The sequence below is a fragment of the Anopheles cruzii genome, chromosome 2 (genome assembly GCF_943734635.1).
Source record: "Anopheles cruzii chromosome 2, idAnoCruzAS_RS32_06, whole genome shotgun sequence".
NCBI lineage: Eukaryota > Metazoa > Arthropoda > Insecta > Diptera > Culicidae > Anopheles > Anopheles cruzii.
Genome location: NC_069144.1, coordinates 3830413 through 3842307, shown reverse-complemented (window position 1 = coordinate 3842307; position 11895 = coordinate 3830413). Strand labels below are relative to the sequence as shown.

At 48.2% G+C, this 11895-nt stretch overlaps 2 protein-coding genes across 3 annotated transcripts; one reads left to right on the top strand and one right to left on the bottom strand.

Annotated features, from left to right (window-relative positions):
• The first annotated feature begins 932 nt into the window (after positions 1-932).
• On the top strand, positions 933-4175 carry LOC128277303 (protein RER1). 2 transcript variants are annotated; one of them, XM_053015748.1, is made up of 5 exons: positions 933-1277; positions 1411-1809; positions 1881-2082; positions 2157-2374; positions 2446-4175. In XM_053015748.1, exons 2-5 carry the CDS (start codon positions 1738-1740, stop codon positions 2518-2520), a joined length of 567 nt encoding a protein of 188 aa, XP_052871708.1. In that variant the 5' UTR covers positions 933-1277; positions 1411-1737; the 3' UTR covers positions 2521-4175. The 2 variants fall into 2 exon arrangements, with proteins under 2 accessions (XP_052871708.1, XP_052871707.1); XM_053015747.1 differs by having other exon boundaries at positions 933-1331.
• Positions 4176-4221: 46 nt separating this feature from the next.
• Positions 4222-5220, bottom strand: LOC128267215 (cytosolic Fe-S cluster assembly factor NUBP1 homolog). The gene has a single exon (XM_053004014.1). It carries the CDS (start codon positions 5218-5220, stop codon positions 4234-4236), a length of 987 nt encoding a protein of 328 aa, XP_052859974.1. The 3' UTR covers positions 4222-4233.
• Positions 5221-11895: the final 6675 nt, after the last annotated feature.

Genomic DNA, 11895 nt, shown 5'->3' with positions numbered 1-11895 from the left:
CTAATGGCGGATGGTTCGCAAGCGCCCTCTCTTGCGCAGGGCCATCACGTCCAGAGGGGGATGGGTGTCCTCCGTTGGCTGCCATCTTCTCTCGATGTGTGGCTGCAGCAAAAGCAAAAGTATAATCAAACTGCGGTCACTAATGTCGCAACCGGCGTCGATGGGCAGCAGCAACCGGATCAGACCCTTCGCCAAATAACGATCAATCAGACCCAACTGCACCCGGGACAGCAGATGATGCAGAGCCAAATGCAATTGCAGGCAGCTGGACAGCAAACTATCCAAGTGTCTCAATCACAACCGCTGCAGCGGCCAATTATACAAGAAGAAGCGTCGTGTCGCTCCCAAATTTCCGCCGGATAAGTAAGTAAGTAAGTAGATATCTTTCAACAATCCTGTTGTTTTTAATAGTCCATCCCTCAAATCGTTGTAATTCTGTTCACGAGTGTATCGCTGCGGCCGTCGTTTTTTCTTATTATCGTTGTTCACATCCCCACACCAAATTTTAACTTTTAACAATCGAAAACCACCGACTGAACAAACGACAACGACCAATGTGAATAAAGGGCGATGAATTAGGCCCCTAAAATAGGAGAAACAGGAAATTTTAAAATTAATTAGCGGTTTTAGGATTTCACCCAAGGCATGTACTCTGCGAGCAAACTCCTGCATGCGTATTTTGACATTAGCACGAGCGTAGATGTGCGCGGGTTCAGTACTTGACCCCGTGGCGCTAATGTCGTTTTGTAGTGCTTTCGAACGCCGAGATAGTGGCCGGACACTCTTTACGCTGTACCACCGAACTGCGCGCGGACATCCGGCACCGCCGTTGCTGGCGTGCGTGGATTCGGCAAGATTGACGTGGTTTCGGACTGACGGTCATCACTTTTTCACCGTTCTCGGAATATCGCCAGATCGCTTGCAAATTGTTTCCAAACGAATCACTCACGTTCCGGTGAGGTCGAGTTTTCGTGCGCTACGCGTGGCACGTGATCGCACCCGATCGTGCCGCAACCGGTTCCGGGGTGTGTTTGTGGAATCCGAAACGGGGCCTGCCCGAGGGCGAACAAGAACCCGTCCGTGCGCTATGTAACAATTGGTTGCCGCGGATGAGGTTTTCTTATTACACGGGCTCGCCTGGGCACGGACGCGGACTGCTGTTGCTGCTGGTCGTTTAATAAGTTTCGGGTCGAATGATTCATCACCCTTTAGGTTCTTCTTGGTTCTTCTCCGACGGATTCACGCCATCATTTCGCTTTCGCTTCACACCGACCACAGTAAGTGGGGCTTCTTTCTCTGATTGTATTTATTTGCATTTCGCGCCGTAAACAGTAAGTGCAAAGTGTAAACCATCGAACGGAGCCAGCGCGACACACATTTTCTCATCCATACAACCCGCTTCTATTGCAGACCGACAGCGCTACTTATCAAGACGCGCAGCTCCCCTACCACGCACGGCCGTCACGCAGCGTAATTGAATTATTTGAGGCCAACTAGCGAGCTTCTCCCGCCAACGCACCCCTGCGCGTTCGCAGGGTCACCAAAGAGAAACGGTGGCCGAGCTTACAGAGCTTAGTCTACACAATCGTCACCGTTTAGCAACGCTCGAAGCGGCACGGCGCGTGTAGTTTTCCGCCATTCGAGGACACCTGTTGTGGTGAAATCGAAGGAGACGCCGCGGCATTACCGTAGATAGGAGTGCGTTCAAAAGGGTGCCGCGAAATTCACCACTAAACCATGATGAACGAGGAGTCTTCGTCGCCGGCCAGTCGAAATGTGGTAGCCCAATTCTTCAAACGGCTAGGACAGGTAAAAATGGCTCCTAATGACAGTTTAATTGCCCAAGGCGTGGTGTCCTAAGCCAAACTCGTTCTCCGTAGCTCTACCAGCTGCAGCTGGACAAATGGACGCCCCACACGAAAGGGCGGTGGGTGGCCGCCATCGGGCTGATCGGTCTGTTCCTGCTGCGTGTATTCACCAAACAGGGCTGGTACATCGTGACGTACGCCCTGGGAATCTATCATCTGAATCTATTCATCGCTTTTCTAACGCCAAAAATCGATCCGGCGCTCGATCTCGACGGTAAGCTACCTTGTGGAAGGAACCCCCGCAGCAGAGCATTTCTCTGACCGTCCACCTGATTCTGCCTCACACAGATGACCACGGACCGGAACTGCCGACGAAATCGAACGAAGAGTTCCGGCCGTTCATTCGACGGCTGCCGGAGTTCAAGTTTTGGTACGCCATCAGCAAAAGCACGGTGATCGGTATCATTTGCACCTTCTTCGAGGTGTTCAACGTGCCCGTGTTCTGGCCAATCCTAGTGCTGTATTTCATCACGCTGTTCTGCATCACGATGAAGCGACAGATTAAGGTTGGTGCTCTACGCGATGATCGATACCGGATCACGTTTAACGTGCTTCTCGCTATCTACCTGTCTTTCAGCACATGATCAAGTTCCGGTACCTCCCGTTCACCCACAGTAAGCCCCGCTATCAGCCGGTGGCCTCGGAAAAGTGACAATTAAAAGCACAAACTTTGCCAACTTCATCAGCGTCGTCCTCATCGTCCTCGTTGGCGTCTGTGCCCGCCGGAGGCAGCGGCCCTGTCGGCGGCATCTCGCCAACGATAGCGGCAGTTCACCCGTCGTCGTCGGCGGTGGCGGCTTCGTCGTCCTCGTTGCCTTCTACCAGCTCGGCTTCGGTGACGATCTCAACTGTCTAGAAAGGGAATGGGAATGGCTACGCAGGGGAAGGCGAGGGACGAGCAGAATGACCGGCCCATCCAGCGTCGGATTTTAGCTTCACATTTTCCTGTTCTTTACTGTTGCCCGCTGGTTTGGAGTAGAAATTTTCTTTAATTACCACTAAAATATTTACGCTTTTACAATCTGTTTCGATTCCCCACGGTATTGCGTGTGTCCCGGCCGGTCCGGCTTTTCGGTGCTTCCTGTGAGCTCCGATACTTTCTTCCCTTGTGTTTGGCAAACTCGTTTTTCCATCCGTTTCGTGCAGTTGAGTGTGACGATATTAGTTGATGTCTTTGGTATTGATTTGTGCTTACGTCGTAGAGAAATGTGTTACGTTTAGGTTACGTTTCGATTTTGACCCGTTCCAGGTTCGGTTTTCTTTTAAGTTTGTTCTTTTCGTTCCCTTTCGTGCCGTGCTTTTTTGAGAGTTGCCCCCAAAACACGCTGGGCCATTAGGCGTTTCGAAACTTTCTTCAAGATTGGCACAGTATGCCTCGGTTAGTCGAATCCAAAGCCACAAGGCGAAAAACATACCCCGCAGAACGTGTAAAAATGCACCACCCGTTAGGCAACAGGGGACGCGGAAGACAAACGGACAACCAAACAAACGGCAAATCACTGTTTAAATAGTAATACGTTCACCCTATATAGTTTAAAGGATGTTTAATTATTCTCCCCATCTAATACGGTTAAGTTGATAGACTCTTCTTTCTTCTTCATTACTCCATTTTGTCAAGTGGAACGAGCGGCCACAGGATCTTGTGGTTCAGACCTAGTTTACAAGCCTCCTTACAGACACATCTCTTCCCCATGGGTTCCTTTTTATTTTAATTCTCTTTTACATATCCAATCTGCGATTTTCAGTTTGATTATTTGATTCGTATTAGCATTTCATTCGGAACGTAGTTTTCACAACGAGAACCGTGCAGGACATTAGTGCCTGTTAGTGCCCGTTAGTCTTTAGGTTGCGATGGTTGTATTTCGGGTTAGAGAGAAGTAGGACGCGAGGCGCAAATAGTCGTTGGTAAGATTAGATAAGGCGGATGCGGCGTTGTCACGTACCAGGGCAACAGATAAAGGAACCGCGTGCATGATGCGTGCGTGACTCGACAAAACGTTAGACAAAATCGCTTCACTCACTCGTCATCTTCTACGAACACACTAGGACCGGTATCGAATCAGCCAGTTTTCGTTCGCCCTCAGGCTGAAATGGATTGAAAACTTATTCCTATTTTATAGTTACTTCTGTTTACGCGAATACGTTCATTCTGATGGATCTCCAGCCTCCGTCACCGTCACGGGCGTGCCCTGCGCAATGTGCAATGATCGAAATGACTGGCTCCGGAGTATGGGCCAGAAGGGAAAACGAGGGTTTTAAGGCATGTAAAATCTACAACCCCCTCTATAACCAAATAATAAATAAACTAATCAAACAACTGTACAAAAATGGACAAAAGGACGTCTTGGGCTCTTCGACTCTCCATTTATTGTTGATTTTCTGCGGAATTCTGTTCAAAAAAGTGGCGCACCTTCATCACAACGCCCTCGAGCGCCGTGACAGTGGGACTCGTGGGAAACTCGCTGATAAAATCCTTGCCCTCGTCGCAGCACTTCGTCAATCGTGGATCGAGTGGTAGCTGGCCAAGGTACGGCACTTCCATTTCCAGGCACATCTGTTCCGCACCACCGACCCCGTCGGTGTTCGTACGCGCTGGGAAGATCATCGATTGTCCCGTACACTTTGGGCACACGAAACCTGCCATATTCTCGATCACACCGACAATCGGAATGGTAAGCTTTTTGCAGAACGAAATTTCCTTCCGCACGTCCAGTAGGGCCACTTCCTGCGGCGTGGTGACCAGCAGCGCTCCCCAGCGTCCTTCCGTTCCCCGGAGAAAGGTGGTCGCCGACAGGTGCTCGTCAGACGTTCCGGGCGGCGTATCGAGCAGCAGGTAATCGAGCTGGCCCCAGTCGACCTCGGTAAGGAACTGTCGGATCATGCCGTTCTTCTTCGGGCCGCGCCAAATAATCGCATCGTCCGGGCTGCCGAGCAGAAAGCCGATCGACATCAGGCTCAGATTGTCCTCGATGTAGACCGGGGACCAACCGGACCCGGACTGGTGCACCTGCTCGCCGAGCACACCGAGAACGCGCGGTTGCGACGGACCGCAGATGTCGATGTCGAGCACTCCAAAGTTCTCGTCCGGACTGCGGTGGGCCATGGCACGTGAAAGCAGTGCCGTAACGGTGCTCTTTCCCACACCACCCTTACCGGACAGGATGAGCAGTTTGTTGCGCACATCGGTCAACTTCTCGCGTACCAACGCTATCGCCGGATCGGGACCTTTCGGACCGGTGGCGCAAACCTGCTGGTTTGGACACCCGGCACACGCCGAGGCTTTACCGGCGTCGGAACTCTCCGTTCCGGGACAGTGCGCCGGCGCGTCACTTGGAATCGTGGCCGAACTCATGGTGCGAGACGTTCTTATGATACTTTAAGTGATAAGATAAGATATTATTTATATTTTTAAGATACTTTCTACTTTTAAGCAAAGTGAATTTCACCAAAGATAAACAAAAACAAATGGCTGCCAATTTTGACAAGGAAGAAACTTCTGAAACGTCAAATTGTATAGCCTTTTTCTTCCCAGCAACAGCTTTCGAGTCAACCCTTAAAGTTGTAAACCGTTGCTTTGAATTCAAAATTAAAACACAAATTTATAACAAGAGTTGAACAAAATCCAATCGGTAGCAAATGATTTATGACGGACAAGAATTGAAGAATGTCGGAGGGATACACCGCTCAATAGATCGGTGAGTTTTCTCTGCCCGATGCAGCCTAATATTGATTTCAGCGTAGAATCCGATCTGATTGAGTTTTGATTGCCACCATCAAACTAATCCAGACATCCGTCTTCCGTGAAGCAATGCTCTGTGCGGCGCCATAAATCGTCGTTACGATCTCCCACTTGCACTAACGGCGAGACGCAATGATCGATTTCTGGCACCATTGTCGCTGGTACTGCCCGCCGCTAGTGGCCCGTGTAAACGGATATTGATGGAGAGCTAAAACTCTCCTTTGGGAGCATTTATAACCCGACGATAGTAAATGTTTATTGGCCCATAAGGTCATGTTTATGGGTCGTAATTGTACAATGCTTTCGGTTTCTACTGCACAGAGCGCATTTCCACATGAGATGCACGAGATGACGAGAGTCCCAAGTTGTTGGAACGCCAAAAGGATTTCATGGAGTCAAGCAGAACACCAGCTCGATCGGTTCTTTTGAAATGCTTATCAAAACCGTATCATCAATTTACATATAAAAAAGCTATTTGCTATCCCACGGCAAGGTTTATTGTAGTTTCCATAAAGGGCCGCCATTTGATCTTTATCAAACAACAAATCATCCCCTTCGAATCGGGCAACAGTACATTTGTTTGGTTAAGGTTAAAACAAACCAATTTACAAATTTGTAGGTGACTAAAGCTAACCGCGGTCAACGTTGTGAGAGGGATCGATAGGAAAGTGGTCTTTTTTTCGAAATGTTTGTTTTTCACAGTTTGTGGTGGGCGGCGACAGGAGTTACACAGTTCAAGCCACGCGATATTTCCCCGGCCGCGAGAATTGTTGTTTTAGGAGGAAATAAAGAAAACACACCAAACAAAGGTAGCGCTAATGGCGCAGGCCGTTCTGTTGTCCGAACGAGCCCAACCAACAACCAGTTCAAAGAAGGACAGGACAGGACGTCATAACCCCGCCGTTGGTCGTGCAAAAATGGATGCGATCGACGTGAAGCGGTCTAAAGGTCAAAAAATGGACCAACCGGAAGGCCGGCAACAAGATACGCAGGACATCCCGGAAATCAGTGAGCCAAATAAAAAAAAAACTGGTCAACTGGAGTGGAACATCCCCGGTGCCTTCGCGCATTACGCACGGCACGCGTCCAACGCAAATATGTGCGTTGAAGGGACCGTGTAAAAGAATCAACAGAAACCGGGCTGTGAGAGGGACTTTAGGTGGGTGGGAAAATATATTCAAGTTTTTTACTATTTACCCAATCTATGAGCATTCTTCCAGCACGCTCAATTAACTTCCGATTCCGGTTGTGAAAATATGACCACGATTGATGATTCGCAGCTTCTGGAACTTTGTTGGAACACTGGAACACTCTTTTTAAGACTTTTAAATTAATCCTTACGTCCGCAAGCAACTGTAAAACGGCTCACATTGAGGGAATCATCGCTGGACCAACCAACCACCAACTAGCCATGTAGCAAAAAAAAGGAAAGAACTTCATCACGGATTTCGGAGATAGGAAAAACAACACAGCACTAACGACCATCAAACAGCGTCGTGTTGTGCCAGCAAACAACATGACCGCGTGGTCCGAGGTTGCTTCGCTAGATAGATCAGCACCAGAATCGCTCACATGATTAGAACGTCCAATGAAAGGGATCGTAATTTATGTCTCTGCGCCATCACTACCGGTGGCCGGCCGGAGATCGGCGGCCCGAATGGATGCGATGCGCTGGGCGATGTCCTTCGAGCCAAAAGGACCTTCGTCAGCGCGTTGTCGTGCCGTGCAGGCAGTGCTCGTGGATCGGAATTTATTGTTCCGCCAAGTCCACCGAGAACGTCGAGGCGTCTCACAAGTAAAAAAAAACGGTGAGAACATCGACCAAAGACTGTGTCCGGCTTGTTTTGTGTTTGTTGGTTGCTTGGCGAGAGGGTTGGCGAGAGTTGCAATCACTTTTTCCGCTCTATTTGCTCAACACGTTCTAATGGTCGTGCGTGTGTGTGTACGGGCATAAACGGACAGCAGCACCCGGCAGGTTGATGAATAGCAGATAAATCCTGGCAGATGAAACGACGCAATCTGTGTGCTCCGAGATGTTGTTGGTACAAAGCAACAATCGCCACGAACAAGAAGTCAACTTTGTCCCAATTTGAGCGCCGTTTTTCTTTTCCCGTCAAATATTATGTGCATTACTTTTAGTATAAAGCATCGATATTTTTGCCAAAAATCTCCTATCTTGTTCCTAATTGTGAAGTGAGTCACAATAAATCACCGCTAATAAGTGCTCGATGGCCCGGCTCAACCCTCTTGCTGCCAATTGGTAAACTTCTAATATTGACCAAAGTTTTATGTTGCGCCTTCGATCCCAACCCCACCCTGGCCGAGTGAGGTCATCAACGTTACCAACCCTTGACAAGCAGAAAAAATGACCGCCACTGTAAGTGAATTGATTTCGGTTCCGTTCGTCCTAACGCCCTCGAAAGAAAAACTAGGGGGAGTGAACGGGACCAGTTTTTTCTGCACACTTTTTTACTAATCGTCCGTGATTTGGCGGCGATCATTAAATAAATTATGCTTGTCGTTGACCCCTTTGCACTATCAGCACTATCAAAGGTCCGCTGTGTCTGTGGCACATTTCATTATTTGCCTGATCCCTGGACGACTGGAATTGTCACCGAACACCGGACCATTGTTATGCATTGTTGCCTTGTATCGACGACTCCCTCTTCGGCCAGCAATTTGTTGTTTTTTATGTCGCCTCAAGCATCTTCGAGGACCGGCCAACCGGAAGAAAGGATCGGATCCCGGCGAGCGAATGAAGCGGATGAATAATTTATGGTACATTTACTGCCGACTTGCAACGCATGACCGATAATAAAATTGTGCCATCGATAGGCACACAATAGACACAATCCGTTTTCATTGCCATCCCAACCTCCGCTCCGGGTTGGCCGCCGGGCAACTTGGTTCTTCGTCTGTCGGCCGCGGTCCACTAGACACACTAGTCGGATTATGCTGCGGTGGACAGTTTTATTGTGCAGCGTACACCCAGCGCACAGCGCATGTGTAATTAAAGACCATGAAGTTGAGGCTGCTAAGGTCCTTGAACGGAAAATATTTTTTTCATGGTTAGCGAAGGATTTTGACACCGGTAAACTATACAGTTGATTTGCATCTTCGATCGGTCGTCGCAAAAAATATAGAATATCACAAAATAGAGTATGAAAAACTTTAACTACGATAACGAAAAATTTAAGTACGATGTTGGGAAACGGAAAATTCAAAACATAACGGACCGATTCATGACATTACCTTAACGCCTCACTTTCATCGCAGCAACCCAAGAAGAAGTTAATTACGGACTAGCCAGGCATGAAAGCAAAAAGTTGTCTTTCGAGCCAATTTAGAGTACTAATGTCCTAAGATAGTTAAAAATTCAGTCGACACAATCGGACTTTATGTATCCTTGCTGTAGACTCTAGTACATAGTTTAAGTTTTTAAAGTAAAAATAAGTAAAGTTTAAATAAAATTAAGTGCCTTTCTCTTGATGCGATCGATTTGCTACCGTGATTGCGAACGTTTGAAGAAATTTACGCTCCCCGCTTAATGTAGTGACATCGGTCCATGCTTAAAACCTGGCGGCATCTTTCATCGATCGTATGGTTGGGACAGAGTGGAGCACCCGAAGCAAACGCTGGAGGGATAACTCCCCGCAAAATGGCCGACTTCCTTCCGGTGCTTGGCGTCTTCGTAGGCCTCTAGCGAGCGTCCTTTTCCATTCATCGACGGGCTTACGAGTAGTCGCCATTTTTTCTCCGGCATTCCTTTTGTGACCCTGTTCTTCGAGTCTCCTCCATCTTGTGCAGCTCGAGTATCCTCGAGCGGTCGTTATTTCTTCCACAGTTCTTGCTCTGGCCGCGCACACCGAAGTCCTTAACTTTCGACAGGAAGTCAGACAGCAGCAGTGCGGAGAGAAGTAGAGCACGGAGTAAATTCCGCCGACCCTTGGCTCCGGCGGCTTCGGCGACGGCCGGTGGGAGTGCCGTTCCCGCCATTCGTTCGGGGATTATTTATATATTCATTTTGTGGTTTGATGAAAATTCTCCTTCAGGCCAGGCGTTTCCTGGCTTTGCCGGGATCGGGTTGGAGCGGCAGCGAGCTTGCGGGACGCAGGGATTTGCTACAAATTTAATAAAGTTGTTCTTGGGTGGGTCGGGGCCCGCCGGTCGAGGCCCTGCGGGGAACGCCATCCAGCGTAAATGACGGTATGGGCCCCTCCTAGTTGACGACTCTCAGAGGAATCCGGACGAGAAATCGTCCGGATGGCCGCTGGGAACAGTGATGGGCTGTGAAACAGCCGGCAACACGTCGAATAAGGTTTGGGAGAGATTCACACATTTTCTGCTAAGCTTAGAAAATTGTAAAAGTTTATTTTATTTAGAAAAAACACCGTGTTTTCGTTGATGTTTTTGTAATCCTTAAGCTAAAAATCATACACAAGGATCAGCGATTCTTTGGTCCCTCACTGTCGGGCGTTCGCACCGCACAGCCGAGGGAGAAATAACGAAGATGGAGCTGTTTAGCAAATTTTCGGCATTTGGGACATAGGCCAGCGCTGCTGCTGCCGCTGCTAGTCACGCTGCTCGGCTGGTGCCAATTAATTATCAACAAGCAGATCATTTACATGGCGTTTAACGCGTTAATTAAGTGATAAACTAGCGCAAGATAAATCAGGTCGTTCCTAGCTCAAGTAATGGCGAATGAAGAATACGGGGTTGTAATGTTAATTTACGTTTTCTTTGCTTTTATGCGAACCTCATAATTCACGGTCCATGATGTATGATTCTGTGTTGGTGGAGCGCAATCATTTGTACGGCCCAATAAACCCACACCTGGATCCGACGACCGAGTAGTCAGGATTATTTCACAAACCGCATATCATCTACTAAAAACACGACATGACAAGACGGAGCACTCGTTCCACTTGGACAATTTTGTAAATTATCGGAACTTATTTTATGTATTCATAGCATCATTGGTTTGGTTACGTTCAAATTTTATAAACAAAACTTTATGAAAAAGATTGTTCATATAAAGGGAACAAAATCACTAACTGCCAAGTTCATAAGATAGTTACAAAAAAGCATGGAAAACAAAATTAAATTCCTCTATTAATGAACCGCCGCCACGAAAACCTTACATTGTTCCATTGTCACTTAATGTACTACGATTTGGTCATTTTACTTCGCAATTTGCTTCAGTCCAACGATCGGCCACAAACCAGAAGACCACCCGAAGTAAAACGGAAGAAGAGCAGCAAAAAAAAATACTGAAGTAACGAGCTGTCGAAAACAATCAAATTGGAAAACCAAACTTGTAATAGGATCAATTTTCAGCTTAGCACCCCTATTTGTTTTTGCCCGAGACCCGTTCCGGCTCCTCGGCTCCCGGAAGCGGTCCGCCTTCGATAATCACATTTTACTCGAAGCCGAACCTGAATGTTACGGCCCAGAAACCGATGCCGACAAGGACATGTTGCGTACGTCGTACGTCGCACGGTTCCTTCGCTCAGACGCTCGTGTTGGTGGTGGTGGCTTTGACACGTGCAAAATGTGCCTCGGCCGTGTCCGAGAAATTCAATCCGATAATTGTCGGACAGTCTGTCGGTAACACCGTCGGTCGGTCGGTCTCCTTCCTCGGTCGCACTTTGTGTGCAAACCTTTTAAAACCACACACCGATTGAGGGCAATCGGTGCGAAGCGAACTGATCCTGCGTCCTTCCAAGGGGTCTCTAATAAAGGATCAGCGGCGTCTTAGCACCTCGGATTTTCTTCCCGAGCTGGGAACCTCGGGAGGAAACTGAGAGCTGTTCGGGGGCATTGCTGCGACATAAAGAGCATTATTTCGTTTTATTGGTTGTTTTCCATTTTTGTGCCATTCCGAACCTACGGTGAGAAAATTCAATCGCATTCTAGCCCAAGCGGGCCACTGCGGAAGCAATAAAACGATTTGTGTTGTTCGCGTTCCCGTTTGCTATTAGCTTAAGCTGTCATAATCGGCAATAATCGCCTTCGCCAAACAAATCTCATCTCACATCGCCTTCGGCCGTGGTCCAAACCTGGAAGAATGTGCTCATTTCCTTATCACCCCAGAAGAGAGCAGTTAGTCAAAAAGTCCCGAAAGCCTAGGGTCTGGGAGGAAGCACTTCGCTCCAGTAGGTGTTAATAATCCGCGAAGACCCATCACAAAGCATTAGTGTCACTTTCGGAGCGCAATACACGCATATTGAATTAAATTATAATTCGCTTTCCGATCGACTTTAGAAGCTCTTACTGTTTCCAATAAGA

Coding starts and splice junctions, on each gene's coding strand:
- LOC128277303 (XM_053015748.1), top strand. CDS start 1,738: ATGATGAACGAGGAGTCTTCGTCGCCGGCCAGTCGAAATGTGGTAGCC. Junction 1,810..1,880: donor TCTTCAAACGGCTAGGACAG/GTAAAAATGGCT, acceptor CGTTCTCCGTAG/CTCTACCAGCTGCAGCTGGA. Junction 2,083..2,156: donor TCCGGCGCTCGATCTCGACG/GTAAGCTACCTT, acceptor TGCCTCACACAG/ATGACCACGGACCGGAACTG.
- LOC128267215 (XM_053004014.1), bottom strand. CDS start 5,220: ATGAGTTCGGCCACGATTCCAAGTGACGCGCCGGCGCACTGTCCCGGA.